General features: G+C 50.2%; 1 protein-coding gene across 2 annotated transcripts in view; it reads right to left on the bottom strand.

Moving 5' to 3' along the window:
• Positions 1–23,003, bottom strand: part of PPP2R2B (protein phosphatase 2 regulatory subunit Bbeta) — a 97,361-nt gene that overhangs the window by 10,127 nt on the left and 64,231 nt on the right. For both annotated transcript variants that reach the window (XM_035560677.2, XM_035560678.2), the window contains exons 2-5: positions 18,461–18,558; positions 16,492–16,657; positions 14,324–14,436; positions 2,779–2,956 (exon numbers count right to left, since the gene is read on the bottom strand). In XM_035560677.2, the coding sequence (XP_035416570.1) occupies positions 2,779–2,956; positions 14,324–14,436; positions 16,492–16,657; positions 18,461–18,558 (555 nt within the window). The remainder of the gene's footprint in view (positions 1–2,778; positions 2,957–14,323; positions 14,437–16,491; positions 16,658–18,460; positions 18,559–23,003) is intronic.

The following is a 23,003-nucleotide window of genomic DNA, read 5'->3' as shown; positions in this document are numbered from 1 at the left end:
AAGCTGAGCCACAGACCCCATCCCGGGGTCCTGCAGCCGGCACTGGCCAGGACTGGAGCAGCCCGTGGTGCTGCAGGGGACAGCTGACAACTTCTGGCCTGGCCGAGCCAGCGGTCACAGCAGGAAGAGGATTCAGATCACAGAATCACAGAATGGCCAAGGTTGGAAGGGACCTCTGAAGATCATCCAGTCCAACCCCCTCACCTAGAGCACCTGGCGCAGGATGGCATCCAGGCAGATTTTGAATATCTCCGGAGGAGACTGCACATCCTCTCTGGGCAACCTTTTGTAGCGCTCTGTCACCCTCCCAGTAAAGAAGTGCCCCCCTCATACTGAGCCGAAACCTCCTGTGCTTCAGTTTGTGCCTGTTGCTTCTCACCCTGTGGCTGGGCACAACTGAAAAGAGTCCAGCTCCATCCTCTCGACACCCTCCCCTCAGAAATTTATATAAATTAATGAGGTTTCCCCTCAGTATTCTCTCTCCCAGGCTAAACAGGCCCAGTTCTGTCAGCCTGTCCTCGTATGACAGGTGCTTCAGTCCTCTGATCATCTTTGTAGCCCTTCACAGCCCAATCCAAACACCCAGCAAGGGGCAATTTACCCACTGTGCAGACAGCGAGAGAAAAGAAATAGCACCTTTCATCGCCCCCTGGAAAGCAAATTAAGACCATGCTGTTCCTGGCAAGATGAAGATGTGAATTTGTCAGTTGTGCAGGGGTGATGTAGCAAAGTGACTAAAGGAAAATCTCCGTCTCCCGTGGAGGAGAGGGCAAGGATGTGTCAGCAAGAGGGAGGCATCCTGCCTGCTACGGGAGGGGCAAGTGAACCTGGTGCTCTCCTCAGCGCAAGGCAGGCAATGCGCCGGCAGCAGCAGCAGGGCCCTGGAAGACACTGTGCATTCCTCCCAGCCCACGCTGCAGGTCCACAGCAGAGCTTGGATCACAGCTCAGACCAGACCTGAGCCCAGTGCATGGCATTATAGGGCAGTAAACACTGCCTCTCAAACTGCTTCAAGTCCAGATCTATAAGCATTGGTAAAGCAGGCTGTCACTGTAATGACAGGCAGTGCAGGACTGCATTGCATCACAACACCCCTGCACTCCCATGCAGTTTTGTAGCTGTCCTGCACTCTGACCTGCAATAACCCTTTTACAACAGCCCCGATGCTTTGCTAAGCAAAGGTTTCAAATCACATCAAATTGGGCAGCAGCTGTGTGATGTGCACAAAATTACGAAAATCCAACCCACAGGACTATGTCTTCTCGGCTCTCAGGGGCTGGATTTGGTCCTGACCAGCAAAACCCCAAACCAGCGATGTGCCCTTCCCCTCCTCAGGTGCACGGTGCTGCTGCGGTTCTTCTGCCCCGGCGCCCACCACAGTGCCCACGGCCGATGCAGCCTGGCAGGGCTGGGCACAGCCGCACCAGGGACCCCCCGGACAGTGCTGCTGTGCCGGGCAGGGGGGGCACCGATGCAGCAGCATGCCAGCGGGACAGGGCATCTGAGTGGACACTGCTCTGGCGATGACTTTCCTCCATCAATTCCTAGCAAGCATTTTGGGTGCTGCCCTTGCACCTTGCTGAAAATCCCTTGGGCCATCTAGACTTCCCGAAGTTTTACCCAAATCCTTGCATTATTCTCCAAAAACCAGCACACATTGCAGCACTGCTCAAACACATGCACTTTGAGCCTCCGCCAGCCACATGCCTGTGACTGCTGAAATCCTTTCCAGCTGCCTAAATTTGCCATGTGCCCTGGGGATTTCTCAGCAGAAAACGCTACATAAATATCACTGATGATTAGTGTCCCATTGTTATTATTTCTGATGCAGCTGTTACAAGGGTGACTGGCACGATCTCATTTGTGTGACTGTGACTGGCGGCCTGTCACCCTGCTGCAGTATATAATGGAAACAGCGCTATTAATATTTCCACTCCTCGTCTCCCCCAAGGCATCTGTCTTCTAAATCACCTGAGGTCTCCCCTCTCTCTCTCCCACCCCCGATTCAGGCCCTGCAGGCAGAATTCGACATGGTGTCACACAGCCTGGGAGATGGCAGGGGCGCCGCCTGCGGTGCTGCACGGTGCGGGGGGGGCTGGTGGGATGGGTGAGCGCCCTGGACACAGCCTGGCATCCTGCTGGCAGCAAGGCTCAGCCCTGGCAGAAATGAGGGACGTGCCCTGGAAATCACTCCTGGGGACTGGGGATTGCCAGAGCTGTGCACCAGGGTACCGCTTGGTATGGCAGAGCACGGAGTGCCTGAGCCCCCGTGAGCCCATCCCAGGCAGTGCAGCTCCGGTTCCAGCTGAGGCTTGGGCATGAGCCAGGCTGTGCCACCTGCATGGTCACTGTCAGGGCGGACGTGGCAGGAGCTGGACCCTCATGGGTCCCTGCTCCACTGCTCACCTTCACCAGGACCTGTCTCTCCACCCAGCCCCGCACTGGTGCTCCATTCTGCTCCTGCTCTTAGGTTTCCATCTCACCTGCACACACTTCCTGGCAAGAAACCAGGTAATCAGCAGTAATAAAATGGTAATGCGCAGGGTTTGTTATTAGCAGTCTTTGGTAAAGAAAATCATAATGGGTTAAACCTTTACCTCGATTCTCCCTTTTCTTAGCAAGAAATAAGCTCCGCATCATGCCCTCAGCACCAGCCCGATGATTACAAGCCGAGAAGCTGGCAGAGGAGAAGCCCAGGGCCACCACAGGCAGCCCTGGTTGTCAGCCAGGGGTCTGCCTGCTGGGTCCATCCCACATGGAGGGGGCACCAAAGGATACTGAAACTTTGATTCGTGATTTCAAAGTTCCACAGGTTTATCCTCAAGTCGTCTGCCGACATGTAGGTCTCGTAGTCACTGTTGACAGATATGGAGTTGATGTGGTATGTGTGAGCGTTGGCAAACACCCTCCTGGGAGTGGCCTCCACCATCAGGTCCATGGGCCTGAGCACGGGCACCTGCGGGGTGGGAAGCAGAGCATCAGCACGGGAGGACAGAGCTGCGGCTGGCCGCGCTGCACCCCACCCTCCTCATAGCACACTCACCCAAGAAACCCAGTGACTTTGTAAGTACATGAACGGAAGGGAAAGCCAACACAAAAGCCTTTTATTTCTGGAAAGCTGGTGGTGGTGTGGTTCCATTTTGGTGAGGCAGCAAGAGCTAAGTAAACCAGATTTAGATCTCTTCTGCAGCAACAATTCCTTCTGTGACCAAAGAACAACAACGTCTTCTTTGTTTTGTCACTGTTAAATGGAATTTGAAATTCCTGGTGCATTTCTAACAGAAGGGTAGTTTTTAAGAGTCAGGTCAGCACAGATTTTTCTTTCAGCTTTTCTGGATTTGCTTGACAGTGAAATGATGGAGGTAAGATGTGGGAAGAGATGGAGAAAGTGAATGCACAGGGCAGAGACATGGAGGAAAGAAGAAGCAGAGCTTTTAGATTAATACGCATAACTTATGTAAACATCAGGGGATGGAGAAATGCAGTCAGAAGCAGCATATGCAAGAAACAGTGTAAGTAACAACTTCAGACGCAATGTTCTTAAGGCAACTTAATGCACTAGAAAGGTGTCAGTCTGTGCTCCTCTTTGCCAGTAAGCTATTCCCTCAAGCTACTTCATTACTGTGTATATTATCTGTGTGCTGCCCAAAGAGATTTCCCATGGCTGCAGAGGTGGGGACAGGAGTGTGACAGCCAGATCAAGTGACACTAGAACATAGGAACTGTCAGCTCAGAGCCTGAGCTTAATGTGATGAGCCTGCTTTCTAATTCAGCCTGACATACTCAATGATGCATCGTTTGCTGTTGAAGGACTTTGCTCAGCCATCTGGGGACACAGGTTCACATTTTGCTCAGAGATTACAGGAAATGGGCTATCATTAAGATCGTTGGAAACACGATGGTTTTGCAAAGGGAAAGGGCTCAACTGTTACATCGGGCCACTCTGGATGCAAAAACAAATATGACAAAAGCTTTGGCACAAGATTCCACTCAGCAAGATGACAATGTGCAGACCAACCACGTCTTGTGGTCAGACCCCACAACAATGCCCATCCCCAGAGTAACACTGCAGCCAGGACTGCGATCCAAAGAAATAACGCAAACTGGGCATGAGCAAGGGCGCTGCTGGTGATCTGCAACTTCCACTGAACCAACATAATTACCTGCCTAATTTTTATATGGCTAGCTACCTGCAAACACATTTTTCTTGAGATAGGAAGCTAAGGTAAACTTTTCAGGCAATAAAATTCTTCCCATATTACCTCAGAGACACATGCCTGGAAATTGTTCTTTCACTGAGTAAACCCCCCCAAAATGAACAAACCTGGCCATCTGTGAATATTTCATTACGTCAGGATTTCTTACCTGCTACAGTTGTGAGAGCCTGCACTTAAATATGGAAAACAGCAAGTGTCCATGCCTCTTTTCAACATGTGCAGTAAGCTTTTACTTAACTGTACCAACAATAAGTACTTAAACCTGCAATAAGTATTTAAACCTGAAAACACTGAAATTTCAAGGCAGGAGCAGCTGGGAGCACACACTGGTTCAGGGCTTTCATCCCATGACAGCAGACATCTTGCAGCAGAAGGAAACCCAGCAGCTCTCTGGATGGTTACAGACAGCAGACTCGCACAGAGCCCCAGCCGGGCTTTCATCTCCCGTTGCTCCCATGCCTGACTCTGCTCCGCAGCTGGACCCAGATGCTGGCAGCAGGGCTGGCAGCAAACGTGCGACCCCTGCACCCGACCCTGCATGCACAGCGAGGCTGTGCCAGAGGGGCCAGGTCGAGCTGGCCATGGGGGCTGTGCCCAGACCGGCCCCTGCAGCTCTGCGCGGTCACAGCTTGCACCTTGAGGCTCCGCTGCTCCACCAGCAGTGGGGCAGGGAAGGATCGGGCAAGGGCTGTGAAGGCGAGCATTCGCTGTGGCCGAGGATGTCCCGGGGTGCTGCTGCGCGCGTGGCTTCTCCTCCCTGGCACAATCAGGCTGCCATCACCATGAGCTCCGGCTCCCTGGAACGTGCACCTGGGAGCAGCTTCCCAGCACAGGGCATTTCTCTTTCTGCCATTCCTTGCATTCAAATCAGAACAAACTCCCACTGCCTCTGACTTCCAAAGGACAGAAAACCACAACAGGAGGGTTTTCCAAGAAAATTCAGGAGCAGAAAATCCAACCCTCTAATTTTGTTCAGCATGAAAGTGAAAACAGCTTCTGCTCTTTCCTTCAGGAAGAGTTAAATCCACAAAAATTGTAACAGGAAGCTGCTAGCAGAAGAATCACAGATAGAGAAACACCTTCTGTCTCACCCATCTTGTGTTCCTCTCATCCACCACCATGGGATTATTCTTGGCTGCATCCTCCCTAATGCGCTGTCTTGTCAGAATTCAAAGGTCTCCAGAAATCTGTCTCCTACCTCCCCTGGGACCCCTTCCCACAGGTTGGCAGACATCCCCATTATATTTCTGCTTCACTTACAGCACAGGAAGAGACAGTGGTCTAAAGGAAGACCTCTGTGGATTGCTCCACATGCTACCACATGACACCGTCCCAAGCCTACACCACAGAAAAGAAGTGGAAAGCAGTGCACGGCCCAAGACCGCAGCATTCGGTGGTTGTTAAGGCAAAGTGCCTAACAAAACAGTGCCAATGTGGTAGCAACTGAATCGTGGGGTTTTGGGGTGTTTTTTTTTTTTTTTTTTTTTTTTTGAAGCATGCAGAACCCAAGCTCATATCTGTCTAAACCACTGGCATCGTCATGGCTATCCTGAACAACAGAGAAAACTCCTAAATGCATACCTTTCTCAATTACAGAACCAACCTGCAGGGCAGTATCTGGTATTATATATACCCATTATTAAAGGGTAATTCAGTGTAACAAACCGCATCAAGTACACTGAAAGGCTGTCAAATAAAATAAACCACTAATAAATTAAATTACTTTCTCTTTTCTGGAAGGGGGGGAAATGCCAGTCATTTTTCATTTTAAAAATATGTCTTAATTTTTCTTTTTTTGTCTTTGAACAGACACCCCCTGCAAAAAGAGCAGGTCCCACCCAGCCAACATATATGAGCCACTATATTCCTCTCTCTTGTCTGACGGAGGCTTCCCCTTTCCACAGTTACTGAGGCACTAGTCCTCCCTTGAGCTGTAAAACTCATTTTCTTTGCGGCTTGGTGCTGGAGGTGCAGCACAAGCCAAAGGGCCCTGAGTGCCCCAGCCCCTTCCCACCCGCCACTGCTGCGTTTCCCCCCACCATGTTCAGCCTCTGGTCAGAGGATCACAGCACAGTTAATGAAGTGTGTGTAATTGTTGTCATTCTGCTTTGTCCCCTGGTCTCATTGTGTTTCCCTCTTTCATTGCGTGTTATGTTGGCTGGCACCAAATACTGCCTGCTCCCGGGGGAAAAGCCCTGTGTGGCAGAGGTTTTCCTTGTCGTTCTAGGCACTGTGACAGATGCGGTCTGAAAGGATGCAGAGATCTGGCGCTTCTGAGGAAAACCTCATCCTCTGCCAGAGCTGGCATATAGTGCTCAGTATTTTCAGAACACAAGTCAATATACAGGGAAAAAGGCCCAACTCACAGCTCCCGGTGTAGCGAGGTCACGCTGCCTCTCCCAGACGGCAGCCCGCCTCGTGCCAGGTCCCGACTGTCCCTGCTGTTTGGGGCAGGCCCACGGCAGCCCCAGCAAAGCCCTACACTGAGGCTCGTGGCTGCTCCTAGAGGGACATCAGAAGAAAACTGAGACAGGAAACCCTCTGCAGAGGTTTGCTTTCACTATACAAGTCTCCACACCTCAGATGGAGAATATTCAGAGGTCCACAAATTGAAAGAGGGTGAAAACTGCTGCCCTAACCAAGGGGCTCCACAATCTCCACCAAAGCACTGTCTCCTTGGTGGGAATGTCTTCTCATCTCTCCTTGGTGGGAATGTCTTCTCATCAGACGCTGAGATCCAGATTTGACCCAGAGAACTCCCTGCTGAGTGCACAGGGACCCGCAGCACACTGGCCTGTCCGCGCTGTGGCTATAGTGCCGATTTTATTGCAACTCCCACCCCGATCCGCTCCGCGAACACGACAGTGCCGCTGCTGAGTGTGGGGTGCTGGCTGACCAGCCGGCAGGGCAGATCCTGGTCACTTTTCTCATGTGCACAGGACAACCTCTGCCTGTTGCAGCTGAGCCGCAGCAGTGAGGGCAGCCAGCATCAGCTCCACTCCCCCGGTGCTTTGCTCTGCCACCCTGTGCACTGCGCCAGCCAGCAGGATTTGGCCAAGCAAGATTAGTCGCAGCCGAAGCCCAGATTAACCCCAGCCTTAGGTTTATAAGAAGGAAAATGTAATCCAGTTACTGGCGAATCACTGCAATGCTGGCTGCTTGGGGGTAAATCCTGCCAGGTACTTAGCCCCTGGTCACAGCTAAGCCCCTCTCAGAATATGCTCCCTGATGTTTATTTTTTCCCTCCCAAATGCTCATATTCTGTGCTGTCAGCACCAGGAATAACTGGCCAACACTACCTACAAATTAATATTTTGCAGACAAAATATAAATCAAACACCATTTTCATGGCAGACTGACAGTTTCATGATCTTCAGGACTTTGTCTTATTGGACTTTCCCCATGACATGTGAGAAGATTCCTTCCTGTGTGAAGATAAACCTGCTATCTAATTACCAGCCCATGTAGCTGATAGAGCTCCTGGTTTCATCTGTTTTCCCTAGACATTTCCATCCCCGCGAAGCTTTACCCTAGCACTGTTTCTTCTGTCGCCTGTTACAGAGTGCTTTTCATGCACTGAAACGCCAGCACAGGCTTCTCACCAGCCAAAGATCCCCTTCCTGTGCGTGGGTCCCAGCGGTACGGGCTGCCCCAAAGGGGCACAGGTCCCAGCTCGGGGGCAGGAGAAGGGGGAGGACTGGAGTCGCCAGGGTCTGCAGCTCGGGGACATTACTGCAGTCCGAAGTTGCGAAGATTTAATTTCCCAACATTTAGCCTTTAATTTGATGTCTGAAACAAATTCGGGATACTGGGTGCAACTTTTTAATCTCTTTGCCTGTATTTCCCCATGGGACAAGGTGGGTTCAGTGATGCCACCAACCTCAGAGCTGCAGCACACCCCCAATCAGGTAAAGCGCAGGAGCCACATAAAATTTCCACTTTCGGGTTCCTGGGAATGTGTGCATGCCTGACCCCATTTCCCTCTTCAGCTGCCCACAGGGGCCTGTCCGACAGAGACGAGTCCTTGGACTCTGCTCTCCACCACTGCAGCCATGGCTGCAGCTCATGCAGTGAGGACAGGTACGCACTCATGAGCGTGCTCGGCGCACCCCGGCCAGCCTGCTGGAAGGAGCCTTGTCAAGCCGCTCAGCTACTGCTGCACCAGGGAGGCTGCTGGCATGCCGAGGGCTGCAGCACCAGTGCTGGATGGGGACACGGTATGGGACTGGATCCAGCTGCTTGCCGAGCTCTGCTCGCATGCTGGGCTCACAGCCCTGTGCTGAGCCGTCAGCCACCAACGCACTCCCGAAGGTCGCTGTCCTTCAGTCCCCACCTTGAGGCCCAGGACAGAAGGCAGCAGGACAGTGGTTTGTGGGCAGAGGCCCCAGCTGTGACGGGGAGATGTCCTCGTGTGAGCGGCCTCTGAGCCAGGCCAGGAGGAGCCGAGGGCCCGGTGGATCCCACGCACCCCAGGTGGGAGCAGCGCCCAGCCGCTCCTCTCCATCATCGCCCACGGCAGCACGGTGCCCAGCTCCACGCACCATCACTCACACGACCCCGCTGTGTGGTCAATCCACCCGAATACCACCTGCCCCAAAAGGGGGCCAGTTCAGGAGGGATTTTTTGTGCAAGTCGGACAGCATTCATAGCAAACATCACTTCATGTGCATCCCAGATTTCCCCTTCTTTGTTTATTTTTATAGTGTCATAGGATTCTTTTCTTGTTTGTAACTGAGAATCTGTCCCAGTTCCATTATTACATTTCAGAATAACTTTCACCGTCTGTACCTAAATTCTGAAATAAGAATTCAAAGAACAAACAGAACATTTTTTTTTTCTTAAGTTAAAAATCCTCAACTCTTATTCACACTCCTTAAGAGTTGCATTCCGCTTAAAGATGTGACTGTTTACAATAGTATTAACTTATTTCTCCCACTCAAGAAGGGCTGGTGTCAGTCAAATCTCATCTAGCAGTTTACAGTTTTCCTACTTTTCCAGGGAGAGTTATGTAAAAGCGTAGTTCTGTTAACAAACACAAATTCAGAGTAATCTAAACCCGCTTGATAATTCTGCCCGGCACATTGTTTTTACAGTACGTCTAGACATAGATACCAACAGGACAATTGCTGTGGAAAAAGAGATGAAAAAAGAATCTGAAAGGTCAATCCTGGTCATCAGCATTTTGAAGCAAGTTTACTAATATTAAATGGATGAATAATGAGCTTACACCAGGGAAGAAAGAATGCACCTAATGACCTGGGAAGAATGAAGAGTGAGATGGGCAGTGACAGCCAGGCTGCTCCCTCTCTTCTCTGCAGTGGCTGGAGGTAGGACCTGTGCCGGTGGCGTGACCAGGGGCATTGCAGGAGTGGCCTAAAAGGATATTCTTTAGAAATAGCTTCCAAACAGTACATCGCTGTGCCTGTCACTTGTATGCCTGTGCTGGTGCTGCTGTTGGATATGCTATCCGCATCCAGCTGGGGTGCCAGCGGACACAGGGAGTACACACAAGTTAGCAGTGCGCCTCTGGACATTCATGTCCATGGCCTGTCTGGGCAGCAAGTGCCCTTCTGCCTCAGGCATGGACAAAACCCCATTTGAAGGGGAGCTGAAGACTTTTTAATAAGGTTATACACTGCTGGTGACATCTGCAATGCCTTTTTTCCCTTTCTTTTGGTATCACACAGAAAATAGAGGCAATGATTCATATATTGCAAGCCTTCTTGACACATGTGCTGCATCTCGGCTTTCTCACTGGCTCGGAAGCTAATCAGAAGCTTATCGCCCTGCATGCAGTGACGAGCTGCCTGCCCCTGCAACCCTCCACACAACAGAGGACACTGTGGCTTCCCTCAGAGACACAGTGCCCTGGCACTCTGCGCATTCAGCCAAGGCCACCCTGCAAAGATCACTTGGGAAGACCCTCCTGAGACGCCGTTCCGCAATCCCACCCTCACAGAGCTAACCCTCTGTGACTCTGGGACTTTGTTGGGACTCAGAGCAGCAATTACCCATTTCTGAGGAGGTGGGCACATGCTGCACAGACACCCACTGCCCTCCTGAGCAGCAGTGCCTGGGAGCCAGGGGCAGGTGGGGAAGACATCCCTGCAGTGTTCTGAGTTCAGCTACTAAATATGAAGGCAGCACTAGCAGCACAGCCTGCTGCTTTTTCTTCTATTTACACAAGCAACGTGAAAATCAGACTCTCTCTATTATGGAATGAGGCCCAGAAGCTGTTTCACCCCAGATGGTTCCCCCAGTTTTGTTCATCAAAGCCACAGCAAGCCCCTTGCTGAGCACAGCATCCAGGATGTGTGCAGCCACATCCCACAGGGAGAGCATGCACACCCGTGCTCCTCTTCACTCTGGCTTGTACCGTGCGGGGATCAAAGCAAACACATTCCCTATTTAAAAAGATTTAAGCCTTGGATATTATTTGTGTTAATTATTTCCTGCAAACATCCCACAGCGCAGGTACAACTGTATGCAGAGATGCACTTGGAGAGCTCTGTGAAGCTGTTAATTTAGGCTTCTACACAGCTCGGTGGCCGAAGGGCTACAGCTATTAGACTGGGGGCCTATCCAAATAAGCAGAGCTTATGACTTTAATGACTGCAAAAGCCTTACTTCACAGTCTGAGCAGAGTTAAATATTCCTTTTGCATTATGTGGGTTAGAAATTCCTCAGAGAACAATGCTCATCAAGTAAATTTAAACCATTACGATGAATGGGTAAGAGATGATTGCAGCAAGGTGGTTTTAAAACCCCTTTTTGCTTGTCTGTGGCTGAAAATTAAACTGTGGATGGATGCGGCTTTACTCCAAAAATGCGAGTCATCACAGGACAATTAAACATCCAACATACGCCAAGCTGCAGTAAAATTGTTAAATATGTAAATATCTGTCTAAGTAAAATCATCAAAACATTAACTCAAACCAGAGTTGGCTGAAGGCTCCTCTATTTTCCATCCTTAGGGACAGAAGGCGTTACAGATGCTGATGTTAATACCCGTAATACCAAGCACTTACATCCTGTTTTACCTCTTCCTATTGCTGCAAAGCAGGAGCTTCAGGGGCCAGGAGCTGCAGAGCTGCTGCTCCGCATGCGCCAGAGCCAGCACAGGGCCTGCAACGGCACCAGCACACGGCATGAACACAAATTACTTAATGATTTATCTAAAGCCTCACCTTTCTCTCACATACAGTGCAAATGATTCACAATTGAAAAAAAAATGCCAGAAAAAAAGCAGAAGTGAGAATAGAAAAAGCCATTGACAGACCTTTCCCACCCCGGAATCTGGTGTGGGGTCAGGAAGGCTGCAGCAGGGCCGGGAGGAGGGTGCCTTGGCCACAAAGCCCCATACCACGCTGCTGGAGCTGGTGCCAGCCACACCCCAACACCCTTGCTCCTCCTCAGGGACACCGCTCCACGTGCAGTCAGTGACAGGCGGGCTGGGGCTGTGACTTCGGGTTGAAGGCCTGCAAAGGATGCCCAGACCGATCTCTGGTTCTCCTGCAGCCCTGCGGTTGCCAAATCAAATGCCAGGATGTGATCAAATGCAATCAGCTAACGTCAACAATCAATAGCACAGATGAGCACGACAATTATTTATTTTCATAACTGCCCACCTGCCAAGGCGTCACTACCCTCGCCTGGCCGATTGAGCTGCTCCCAGCCTGTGGTGCAGCGAGTGCAGAGGCGCCAGGAGCGGCTGCTCCAGCAGCAACGGCCCTGACACAGGGCCAGCTCCATGCACCTGCACGCACCCTGACACAGACCTGCTCCACTAACCCATGCCAGAAAGGCAGGAGAAGCAGCAGCAGGACAGCTTCAAGACCCTCCGAGCGACACCAGAGCATCGACAGCTGCCTCAAGCGGGCATAAGAGCGGCTGCATGCAGACGAGGGCCCTGTGCCGGCCGCGGGCTGTGCTCCACAGGCTGTGCTCCCCGCGCTCTGCTGCCAGCTGGAAGGGGAGCCCAGCAGCAGCCGGCAGAGACGGAGCCCCAGCCCCCGGCACGTGATGGGCCACGGGCACGGGAGGCGAGGCAAACATCTGGGGTGCACGGGGCACTACGAAGATGACGCTGCTGGCCAGCCCAGAATATAAATCCTTGATCTACACCGAAATACGTCCGTTTGCTATTCAGGCCAATAAGCATTCTGGATATCCAGCCTTTAAGAAAAACCAAGGAAACTTTCATAATGCTTTTTCAAAAGGTTTAGAGGTTTCACTTCAAAATGTCAAAACTCGATGTTTCTATAATGAAATATTTCACATAAGATGTTACATTGATGTTGTGTCAATTTTAAAGCAGTTTGTGCAGGAAAGAAAAGAAATACACATCACTTTTACCCTGAACTCGGGCTGCTTTGCTTCCCCCAGAAATTCAGTGTTCTTAAAGAATACATTAGAAATAAAAATAAATCAATATTAAAAAAATGGTAACTTGTGAGAATGTTGACCCATCATTTTTTATTTTGCATTGTTTCCAATGATCTGTTTTGGGTGCTCAGGAGACCCTGGGTATGGGGATGAAGGGAGGCACCAGCACCAATACCAGCACCCACCAGTGCCCACTGCAGAGCTCAGCACAGGTGCCAAGACCACAGACCCAGGAGAAAGTAGGACCTGCACTTTCTCTGTAAGCCCAGGGCTTTTCAATGCATGTAGACAGAGGAAAAAAGCAGTAACCACAGTAATACCCCTTAACACTGCTGTCTTTTTACAATCCACCTCCCATCCCGCTTAGCGTTGGTAACTACAGCACCAGCATCCAGATCCTGAGCGAAGTCCTCCAACGGGCTGTCTGGGTGACAGTGTATTAATCTGGAAATGCTGCCTGAAGCATGACAGCAGATACATATATACATGAAATAAAATGTTTTCTTGCTCTGTAAGGAAAAATGCCTGCTGGCCCCTGGAGCAACTCAGTACGGAGGCGAGAATTAACCAGCTGTCTGGGGTTCTCAAAGGCTTAATCTGCAATGAAACTGGAAGCTATAAAAGTGAGCCAAGGGTAATCATACCAACAATTTTATATATATAAATACAAAACCTGAGTACTTAAAATGCAAATTCTGACAGGATATTAATAAATGACAAGCTAGTATGGCCTGATTAATGCCGTGACAAAATTACTGAATATTTGGAATTTCTACGCCTACAGGTTAAAGGAGCAATTTTCTGTTTCTGCTCTGAATATCAAGTGCAGGGGAGCGAGGCTTCTCCCAGCCATCAGAGGGGCACTGGCTCATGGCAGGGCTGCTCCTGCAGGGCACAGGGCTACAGGGTCTCTGTGCTGCCTGGACCTGAGCAGCCGGAGCTCCCAGAGCATGGGCGAGCTTGATTGAATTAACGGGCCATGCACTGCCTCCAGCCAGAGTTGGCTCTTTATATGCAAATTAAAGATCAGAAACAGACACAGCAGGGCAGCACTGGGAGGAAGAGCAAATTTACTGGCATGCTGCTCACCTGGTGCAATCATCTCCCAAGGCCCAGAGTGCACAGCAAGCCCAGAAGATGAGCACTGCAGCATTGCTGTGCCTTCCCTCTCCAGCGCTCCCAAACATGGGAGCACTCCCAGGGTGCAGGGATGGCTGGTTTAATGGGTTTTGTGCATGCATCTCCCTTGCAGTAAATGGAAAATGTAGCCTTGGGTGTTTAGGAGGCCAGTTTTAATCTACATAGGTTGGCAGGAAAACTCATTTAGAGAAGGTACTTATGCTGCAGAAGCCAAGGTTGTGCTTGCAAATGCCATGGAGGGGGAGACATTTGGGAGCTGTCCCCCGGCCAGGACAGGCACGGGTAGCATGGTGGCAGTGACTGCAGCACCGGGGTACCCAGCGAGACAGCATGCCTCGCGGTATGCCTGCCCAGTGCCCACATCACCCCGGCACCACGCGCCTGCTCCATCCTCATCTGAGCAGCACCTGCAAGAGCACCAGCGACTGAAACAGCAGCCAGCACCCCTGCCCTCAGACGCCAGACCCACCAAGCCAGCGCGGTGTTACTGGTACTGCTGTACACAAGTAGCACTGGCTGCGATTTTTTTCCAAGCCCATAAAAGAAAGGTTTCCAGACGATCCTGGTCTGACTTCACTCACCCGCAGTGTGGTAATCATGGAGGGGTCTCGGAGGCGTCCGTCTTCATCCTTGAGGTTGTATCCCTCCGGCCTCTTGTCTCGCTCACTGACTTTCCATAGCTTCACAGTTTTATCTGGGAGAGAAGACAGAGTTACGCCTGGCTGCTCCCAGAGGAACATCTGACAGGAACGGTAAGGCCACGTCAGTTGGCTTCCAAGTTGAAAGTCTGCCACATCCTCATCTTTAACATACTGAAAGTAACACAGTTACATGGAAAGAAACCCTCCCAGAAATGCAACTGTCACCACAGCACTTTGCCCTGAGAACTTTTGTTTTCATACTCCTGCTGGACAACAGCTTGTGCACTTACTACATACATAAAAAAATGATTGAACAAAAAAATAGAACCATCAGATTAACGTACAAATAATATGAAAGGCAATTTCCCAAGGCAGGCAGCCTCGGAGATTATGCCTTGAATGCCGGCGTTCAACATACCGAGCGATGGGGTCTCGCTAAGCCCTGCACGAGGAGGTGACGAGGCACTGGCTACGACAGCAGGGCCCCGAGCGGCGCGGGGAAGCTGGGCTGCATGTCCCCGCGGCCAGCAGCGCCACGCACGCCTGCCCAACTCCATTCTGCTGCCGAGCCATGCGTGCCTGCACGCACCCGTCTCCACTCACCTGCCGAGCCACCGCCTTGCACACCCAGCCCGGCTCTGACAAAACACACAAGGAGGGGTGGGAGCGTCCCCAGGGCTACCCTGGTTTAGGTTAGCCCCATCAGGTATGGGGGTCACCAGCCACAGCAGTACTTGTGCTGCTACAGGGTGAGTGCCAGGGAGCTGACAAAACTCATTAGGCACAGAATGCTTCAACGTACATAATTTTTCTTCTAACGTAGTTTAAGCAAGAAATACAGCATGGGAAGAGTGGAACAGAGCAATGGATGACTCAAGGCTAGAGGCAAGCTGGCAGATACAGCAGAATTCTGAAGGAGCAAGTCCTTGGGAATGTAAGCTCTCTCTCCTAGAAACTCCCAGATCAAGGTGAAATCACAACATAATTTATTCAGAAGTCACTTGTGACCTTCCCCATCCAGAAACTGAACCAATTCCAGCATCTATTATTGACTCTGAAAGCAGCCCTGATTTCCCTCACCACCAGCGTCCCACCCTGTCCCCTTTGGGCATCCCATTCATCCTGCGCCACAAAGACCTCCAGGTGGTCTTCACACTGAATGATGGCGCTTTCTTTCCTCTCTCGGCAGACTCCATCAATAGTTTATCATCACTTCCAACAGGTTTGATACATAACTATATAATTCATGTCAATTTTCCCCTTTACACAGCAATTGCAACTGACTGCCATTAATTTTGTTTTTATTAACCCACTTTACTTCAGGGTGATTCTATATATAATGTTAGTTTAAGAGTAAGAACAAAAAGAAACAGCATAACATGGGAATATTTTACAAAGAGCTGTTTTGATAACCTGCTAGTATACGAAACACCATCCCAAATGCAAAGATAATATCCCTGTTAATCAAAAAACTATTTAAAAACTCAGTTAACAGAACATTATGCTCTATAATTAATCTTCATTGCATTTCAATGATTCTCCCCCCAAATGAGTTTAGTAAGTCTTTGAATTTTATTATAATGATCAATAGAGTCAATTCTACAATACAAAGTAAGTTGGTTATGGAAGATAATTAGACCCCTTCTTTTCCCCTGAAGTAATTAAGTCACATCCCTCTTAAGGTCCCATTCATCCCAAGTAATATTCCTGGATTCTCCTGATATTTATCTGAACATAACACGAAACTGCTGAGCTGAACGCAAATTCAAACAAATCATCTGTTTTTTCTTTAAAAACAAATCACCACCAAAAACACAAAGAGTTCCCAGGTTCCAAAAACGAAGAAATAAAAAAAAAAAATTGTCAGCAGTGGGAAAAAATTCACTCCCTTGCAGTGAGTGAAAGCTGTGAAACAAAGACAAAAGCTCGTGCACGAGGATCAGGCTCTGCCAGAACACTTTGGCCGGGTTCCTGTTACCCTCTTTATATTGGTGTTTGCTGTGAAGTGAGTCAACGTTTTTTAAAAAAATATTTCTCCAGCAGAACCATTACAGAGAAGCTCCCTCTGCCTCTCCAGGGCTGGGGGAGCCACGGCCATGGTCACGTACCGTTGGTGGAGAGCAGGAAATAGGCTGCATTTTGCTGTGGGAGCCATCGTATTTTATTGATCTTCTCTTCTATCTCCAAACTCTTCAGGTAATCGAACTCTGGCTCGTGGCTCTGGAAAGTGCTGTAAACATTGTATTCTCCCCTGCGATGGGGTTGGTTTTTGCTCTGCAGGAAGGGGGATAAAGAGAAATTTAAGACATGGAGAGAAGAAAATATTCTGTTGACTCTCTTGTCCTCCAAGGTTGTTGCACAGTAGTGAGCACCTCACCGCGGTGACACGCAGCAGCTCAAGTGAGCAAGCCAAGCTGAGACCCGTGCAGCACCCTCCTCCTGTGCCAGCTCCAGCACGCTGGCAATGCCAGACTGGGGCACTGCTCTCGTGCTGCGCCCACAGCGAGCAGAGCCACCATGCCGGTCACCTCCGGGAGAAACTTGAAAGGAACAACGAGGGCTGACAGCGAGCTAACCCCAACCGGCATGCTGAAACCAGCGCCAGAGACACCACCGGGATCGCTCCACTTGCACAGAATAAGGAGAATCCACCCCACAGACGCACATATATAAAGTAAGAATAAAACAATCATGGAAAGGAGACAATCTCTGCAAGAATTAATACTGTATGACATGGCTCAGTGCTCAGTCTCGAAAGGTATTGTGTATCTCCAAATCCCATGCAGTGAACCTTACAGCATCAGGCTCTGAATGGGGCTGAGGTAATTAAATGAAAACTATTGTGCAGATTAACTTGCCGCACGCAAATGATGCGTTTGGGCTGGTAAAGTCCCATTTGTCTCCTGGAGCAGAGTAGTGTTTCAGGGCAGGAGGTGAATGGAATATATCCTGCATGATGTTAGGAAGTGGAAAGTTCAAGAAAAGCAGTAGAATAATAAAATGAGAGATAAATGAGAAATACTAATGGAAAGGCAGACGAAGTGTCTATGCATGTAACCTTTAACCTATCCGTTCATCCAGCATATACAGAAATAGTGTGAACATTACAACTTTGAGAAAAATTTAAACCGTCATTGGACAACATTTTTCATGTCCAGGCCTCACTCGTCGCTTTCCACCTTCAGAAACCGCCCACAAAGGGAGCTTTGCTTCCGTCCAGATCAGGCTGTGAAGCACCGTGTGAGCCATGCCAGACCAACTACCCTGGACAGCTGTGGAGATGCAGGGAGACCTTCCAGGCTGCTAGGGCCCATGACAGCTCCCCTTCGTCAGCCACATTTTGTGCACAGCTGGACCACCAGTACATGCAGCAGCCTTTCAGTCTCACACTGAATACCAAGTGCAAATGTGACTCCTGCAGGAATTTGGACAGACTGTGACCCAAAACTTTTAACAAAGAACTCAAAATTTCCTCCAGTGAAGTGTTTCGGAAGGAAAACATGATCACTGATCCAACTACGCTTTCCTCAGATTCTGGCAGTGTAAAGGGTGTTGCTGGAGGGATTTGTGCTCCGATGCAGGGCCCCCATGACAAACGCAACAAATACCCCAAAGCACAGACAGGTATAACACCAGCAGGAGTGGGGTCAGAGGGTCAAAGGGGGCCCCTGCTGTCCGCTGAGCTCCCACATGTTCATAGCTGAAGGCACAAGCCCAGCCCTGGCCTAGAAGGGGGGAGGCTTCACCAGACCTGCGAAACCTGGATGAGAAGAGAGGGGCTCCAAGAGCGCTGCTGGGTCTGGGAATGGCATGGTCATGGCTGGAGGTACTTTGTGTACCAGCCTGCTCCGACCTACTTCATGCTGCATAGAGCTGCAATGAGACTAAAAGGATGCAGGAAATGCCATGTGTTTTTTTAGGGTGTTTTACAAGATCCTGCTTCTGATAATAGTCACTTTTCAGTTTTGAGTCTGCCAGGAGAGAACTGAGGTTAAGAGTGACGCATACAGATTAGGAAACAGCAGGAAGCTTCTTTTAAAAGGATAAAATGGGCATTTTGCATTCACTCGCACTTACCTCCTGCTCACGCTGAAATATTACAACCCGACCCCCCTTGTCCCCTGTTGCTAGTAATTCTCCTGTGTGGTTGAATTCAACTGTAGAGATAATGTCAGCTGAAAAGAAAGACAAAGACAATTTAAGTAACTGTAGACTGGTTTTTCACAGGCATCTAAAAAGCGCCATTCCCCATGCAGCTAAAGGCAACGTGTATTGTCAGCACTCTGTCTCCCCTGCGAAATTTCCTTAAGTCTCAGTTTTTCTGTTGTATATAACAATGGACACAGAATTTTGGAACTTTGCTGTCCAGAGGGGCATGACCCCAGGCCTGATCTGACTCGGGGCTACTTCCCATCCCTGCTGTGCCGGAGGCTGGCAGGGTGCAGAGCTGGGACCCCCGCGGCAGGCTCAGGAGAGCCGCCCGCACCGCGAGGGGGCCAGGCCCCGAGGGGCATGGCAGCAAGCAGCGCCCGGCCGGCTCCACGCTGTCCTCGCCCGTGCATGCTGGGCTGGCACTGCTGCCACCCCCTCCTCCCTCGGGCTTCACCTGCAGAAAGAGGGGGACTGCAGCAGGTGAGGACCCCTCACCCTTGCCACCCTAACCCACTGGGCAGAGCAGCCTGAGGGACCACACTGATGGTGCCGGTTTTCTTTGTGCATTGCTGAATCTCCCCAGGTCCATCAGGACAAACAGAAGCGATGCCTTTCATTCCTCCTTCACCCAGCAGCCACCATGCTCTCACCATTCACCTTCCTCTGGAACAGGGCTGGTGCCCGCTGTCACCACCAGCACACAAAACTCCCCCGCAGGGGCAGGTGCGAGGTTACTGCAAGGGGAGAGGTGAGGAAACGCTCACAGACCTGTGGCTTGTAAACGCTTTAATCTGCAGCATTTACCCTTGAGGCAAAGCGGGCAAGAGAACTGCTAATGATTGGATTTATTAGGGTTATTTTTAGAAGGATGTCAGAGGTTAATTCTGTGGCAATTATTGCCCAACTGGTGTCACTGACTGCCTTCAAGCGCAGCATTCAGCAAACACAAAGCGGGGGTAGGGAAAAACGAAGGCAGCCTCAGAGACCCAGTACTTGGTGAAAGATTGATTTTGCAATGAAAGGCACTTAGTTATTATAACAGCCAGCTCATTCCTGCAAGGAAGGCTGACAGAATTTGCATTTCTATTCCCCTCTCATTTGCCCATACCCATGGATTTGTACAGCCTGCAGATGAAGCCTCCTGCACCCCTCAGAAGCAGGGAGACCCCGTGTGCTGGCTGTGTGAGCAAATATGTCTGCGTGTGCAAACACCTATGTGCGCAAACACAGCCACACAGCCAGGCCACTGGTGCTGCCCAGACTGCGTGCCCCTTCTGCACCCTCCAGAGCACTCCGGGCACCATAACGGTTATCTTGCTTATTAGCTGTGCCATGTGCCAGTGCGAGAAATATCTAAAACACACAGCCTGAGTTGTCCCTTCTTCTCCCTCCTGTGATCTTTATCCTCCTTGAGCACCCACTAGAAAGTCACCACAGCAGATTAGAAAAGACAAGGAGAAAAGGACATAAACCCAGACTCAGAGACTGGCACAGGCTTCTGCAGCTGCTGCAAGTGCTCTGTATGGCCCGTGCCTTCCACGCCGCTCGCCGCCAAACGATGCTGCGGCTGTGGCAGCCCCACGGGGGTCTCAGAGCTCCGAGCTCCCACCAGCAACCACACAGCCCGGGGCTGCTCGCCAGCGCAGCAAGCGCTCCAGCTGTTTTGCCCCTCATCTCAGACTGGAGCAGCCTGACAACATTGTTATACCCACGTACATTACTTCTGCCAAGTAGCAGGCCTAATTCCTCCAGGTTTTATATCCCGAAGTCCTTTCAAAGCTTGCACTGGCCTAAACAACAGTGATGAGCAATCACTCAGCCACACTTCAACAATGCAATTGTACAAAACCATGAGTCTTCAGGCTCCTTTGGATGGCAGATCCCATCTTGTGGATGGCTCCATCCATAACTGCAACCCTCAGACACCCTGCCACAGCTCCAGGGTAACTGAGATACCTGTGATCTTCAGAGTGAGCAAATAATTTCTGGTGCTGGCAAAAAGAAAGCACCACTGGCACCGCAGCTACATGCCCCAGCCCCCTGTGCAGCCCCACAGCCCCACGCCGCACCGTGCCCATCCCAGGATGGTGCCAGAGACGCATGTGAGGACCAGTGGGTGAGAAATTTGGGGCAGAGACCATCTTCCATTTATTCACGCTGCCCACCACTTTTATGTCTTCAAGGGGACATCTCCACTCACTCCCTGGATCCACCCTGCCCTGATGATGTGCAAGGAGCCCACCACGTCTGCTGAGCTGTGAAAGTCCAGATGGCAGCAGGCAGGTGAGTAATGAACTCCATGCTGCTGCTATTAATTTTCATTCCTCTTCCCTGTATTATCCCATCTCTCCAGCATTAAGCATATTTCTAATGATATGCGAGTGCATTCTGAAGTTTGTCTTAATTCATTTACAACATTTGGCTGCTGTGAATAGCTTAAGGAGACTATTTCCTGCAGACAGAGGTGTCACTGTGGAGACAAAACCCAACGGGGCTAGTGGTGAACATTCCCACCTGAACAAACAGAACCGGGGAGTGCATCAGGGCTGAGCTGTCTGCGCTGGACAGCTCTAGGTGAAGCACTTTGTCCTCTTGCTTGGAGCCATTCTGCCTCAGCCTGCACTTGTGGGTAGCAAAATCTGCCAGAAAGGTTTTAACCATCTGTTAATAACATTAATGAAAGTGTTGAAAAGCATTGCAGAAGGGCCAGACTATTCTTGCTAGCACTGGTGAAAAGCCAGGCTAACAGCAGTGGAGTTGGATGCACCACGAAGGAATGATAATATCTCAAGAATTTCAGTCTTTTTGGGGTTAGTGTCAAGCTACTGAATGGCTCCTGAGCTTCTCCAGATGCACCTGTTATTCCTCTCTTGACTGGGTTTGAATTATTGGTTAAATATCATTCCCATCTTGCAACTAGAAAAACAGGTCGTGGAAGGTTTTTGTTTGTTTTCTTCCTTTTCTGGTTTCCCTTAGGCAATACAATCTACACGTACGTAAAACCTCTTGTAACAGATCACATCGCTGCCAACAGGTTTACAATGCATCAATGCACCACCTAAGGTGATGCACAGCCAACTACCATTTCCACCCAACACAGTTCAGAAGCAACCAAGAGACCCAAGGTGAAAAAAAAAAAAAACAAGCAAAAAAGCCTGCTCTTTCAAAGATTTATTGGAGACTTGGGTGGGGGGAGGTAGGAACAATACTTGCAAAAATAGCTGGGTTATCTGACACCCTCTGCACTGCAAAACCGAGTTAGATGCAACAGCCTTTTCCACCCTCGAGTTACCCTCCTGCATGATGACTTGGACAGGAGTTAGCCAGAGATGTAACAACGCAAGGAAAAAGTGCTAAGCATCCAAGCTGAGCCCTGAGAGAGAATCCAGAAGGGTTATGGAAAGCAAAGCAAAGGTGTGACCAAGTGCCCCCACATGTGCATAGTGCGGTGCTGGAGCCTGCAGCTTCCTGCACCCCTTCTACTAGGAAAACAAATCTCTCTGGTACCCACCCACTTCTGTCATCTCAGATTTGCCTGACTGATAGGCCAGAGCTGCAAGGATCCATGAAGTTCTTTGGATGAGTGAAGCCTTCGCAAAGAAGCTGTGTTGAAGCAAGGAGCTTAGAAAGGAAATCAGTAAAACTTCAGCAAACAAAACATCCATCTGACATAATTCTCTTTCATACAGTCACCCCACCCAGTGAATGCCTCCCAAAGGACAGGAGGGGGAGTGCATTTTCAACACGTGTTAAGCATTGACAATGATTACCTAGACAGGGCACATCTCACCCATGCTGCTACAAAATTGGATAGACTTGCTCCAAAATTTGAGGATCCTGTAGAATCAGAAACCAATCTGCAATTTCAAAGAAAGGATGCTGGGTACAACAAACGTAAGAAAAACATATCCCGAAAGATGTCTCCCGTTCTCACATGCAATTGCATCCCTAGCTGCAGATAGGTCTCACAGATAAAAATAAATGCTTAAGCACTGAGAGATTTTGTGTTTGGAGCCAAATCCAGTTCAGCAGCTTGAGGTAAACCCTAATTCAGGCAGAAGTTTTCATTCATGACAGTTTCCAGTTGGCAATGTATTTAACAGGCACACTTGAGGCAACGTTTTATAACTGTAATACTAGTTTTCAACTGTCCTCTGCTAAGTACTTAGCTCCCCCCCTCCCCAGCCACCCGTTTCTCTTTTGGGGCACGCACTCAAACACGCTGTCGTGCACTCAGGCAGCCCGCAGGCCCCACGGCAGCCCAGCAGCTGGCCCCAGCACTGCTCCCCGCACCCCGGGGGGTGCACGCGGCGCCTGCGCTGCAGGGAAGACGGAGAGGGAGCTCCCAGCATCCCATGGAGCTGCCTGCGAGTGCCCAAGGACACCTGAACAGCAGAAACGCACCTCGAGCAATACTGAAAAGAGAGCACCTGAGGCTGGCTGGCACATGCCGAGCGGTGCAGGTGGC

This window comes from Cygnus atratus, chromosome 14, assembly GCF_013377495.2.
Source record: "Cygnus atratus isolate AKBS03 ecotype Queensland, Australia chromosome 14, CAtr_DNAZoo_HiC_assembly, whole genome shotgun sequence".
In the NCBI taxonomy this organism is placed as follows: Eukaryota; Metazoa; Chordata; class Aves; order Anseriformes; family Anatidae; genus Cygnus; species Cygnus atratus.
This window is presented reverse-complemented; position numbering and strand designations above follow the sequence as displayed.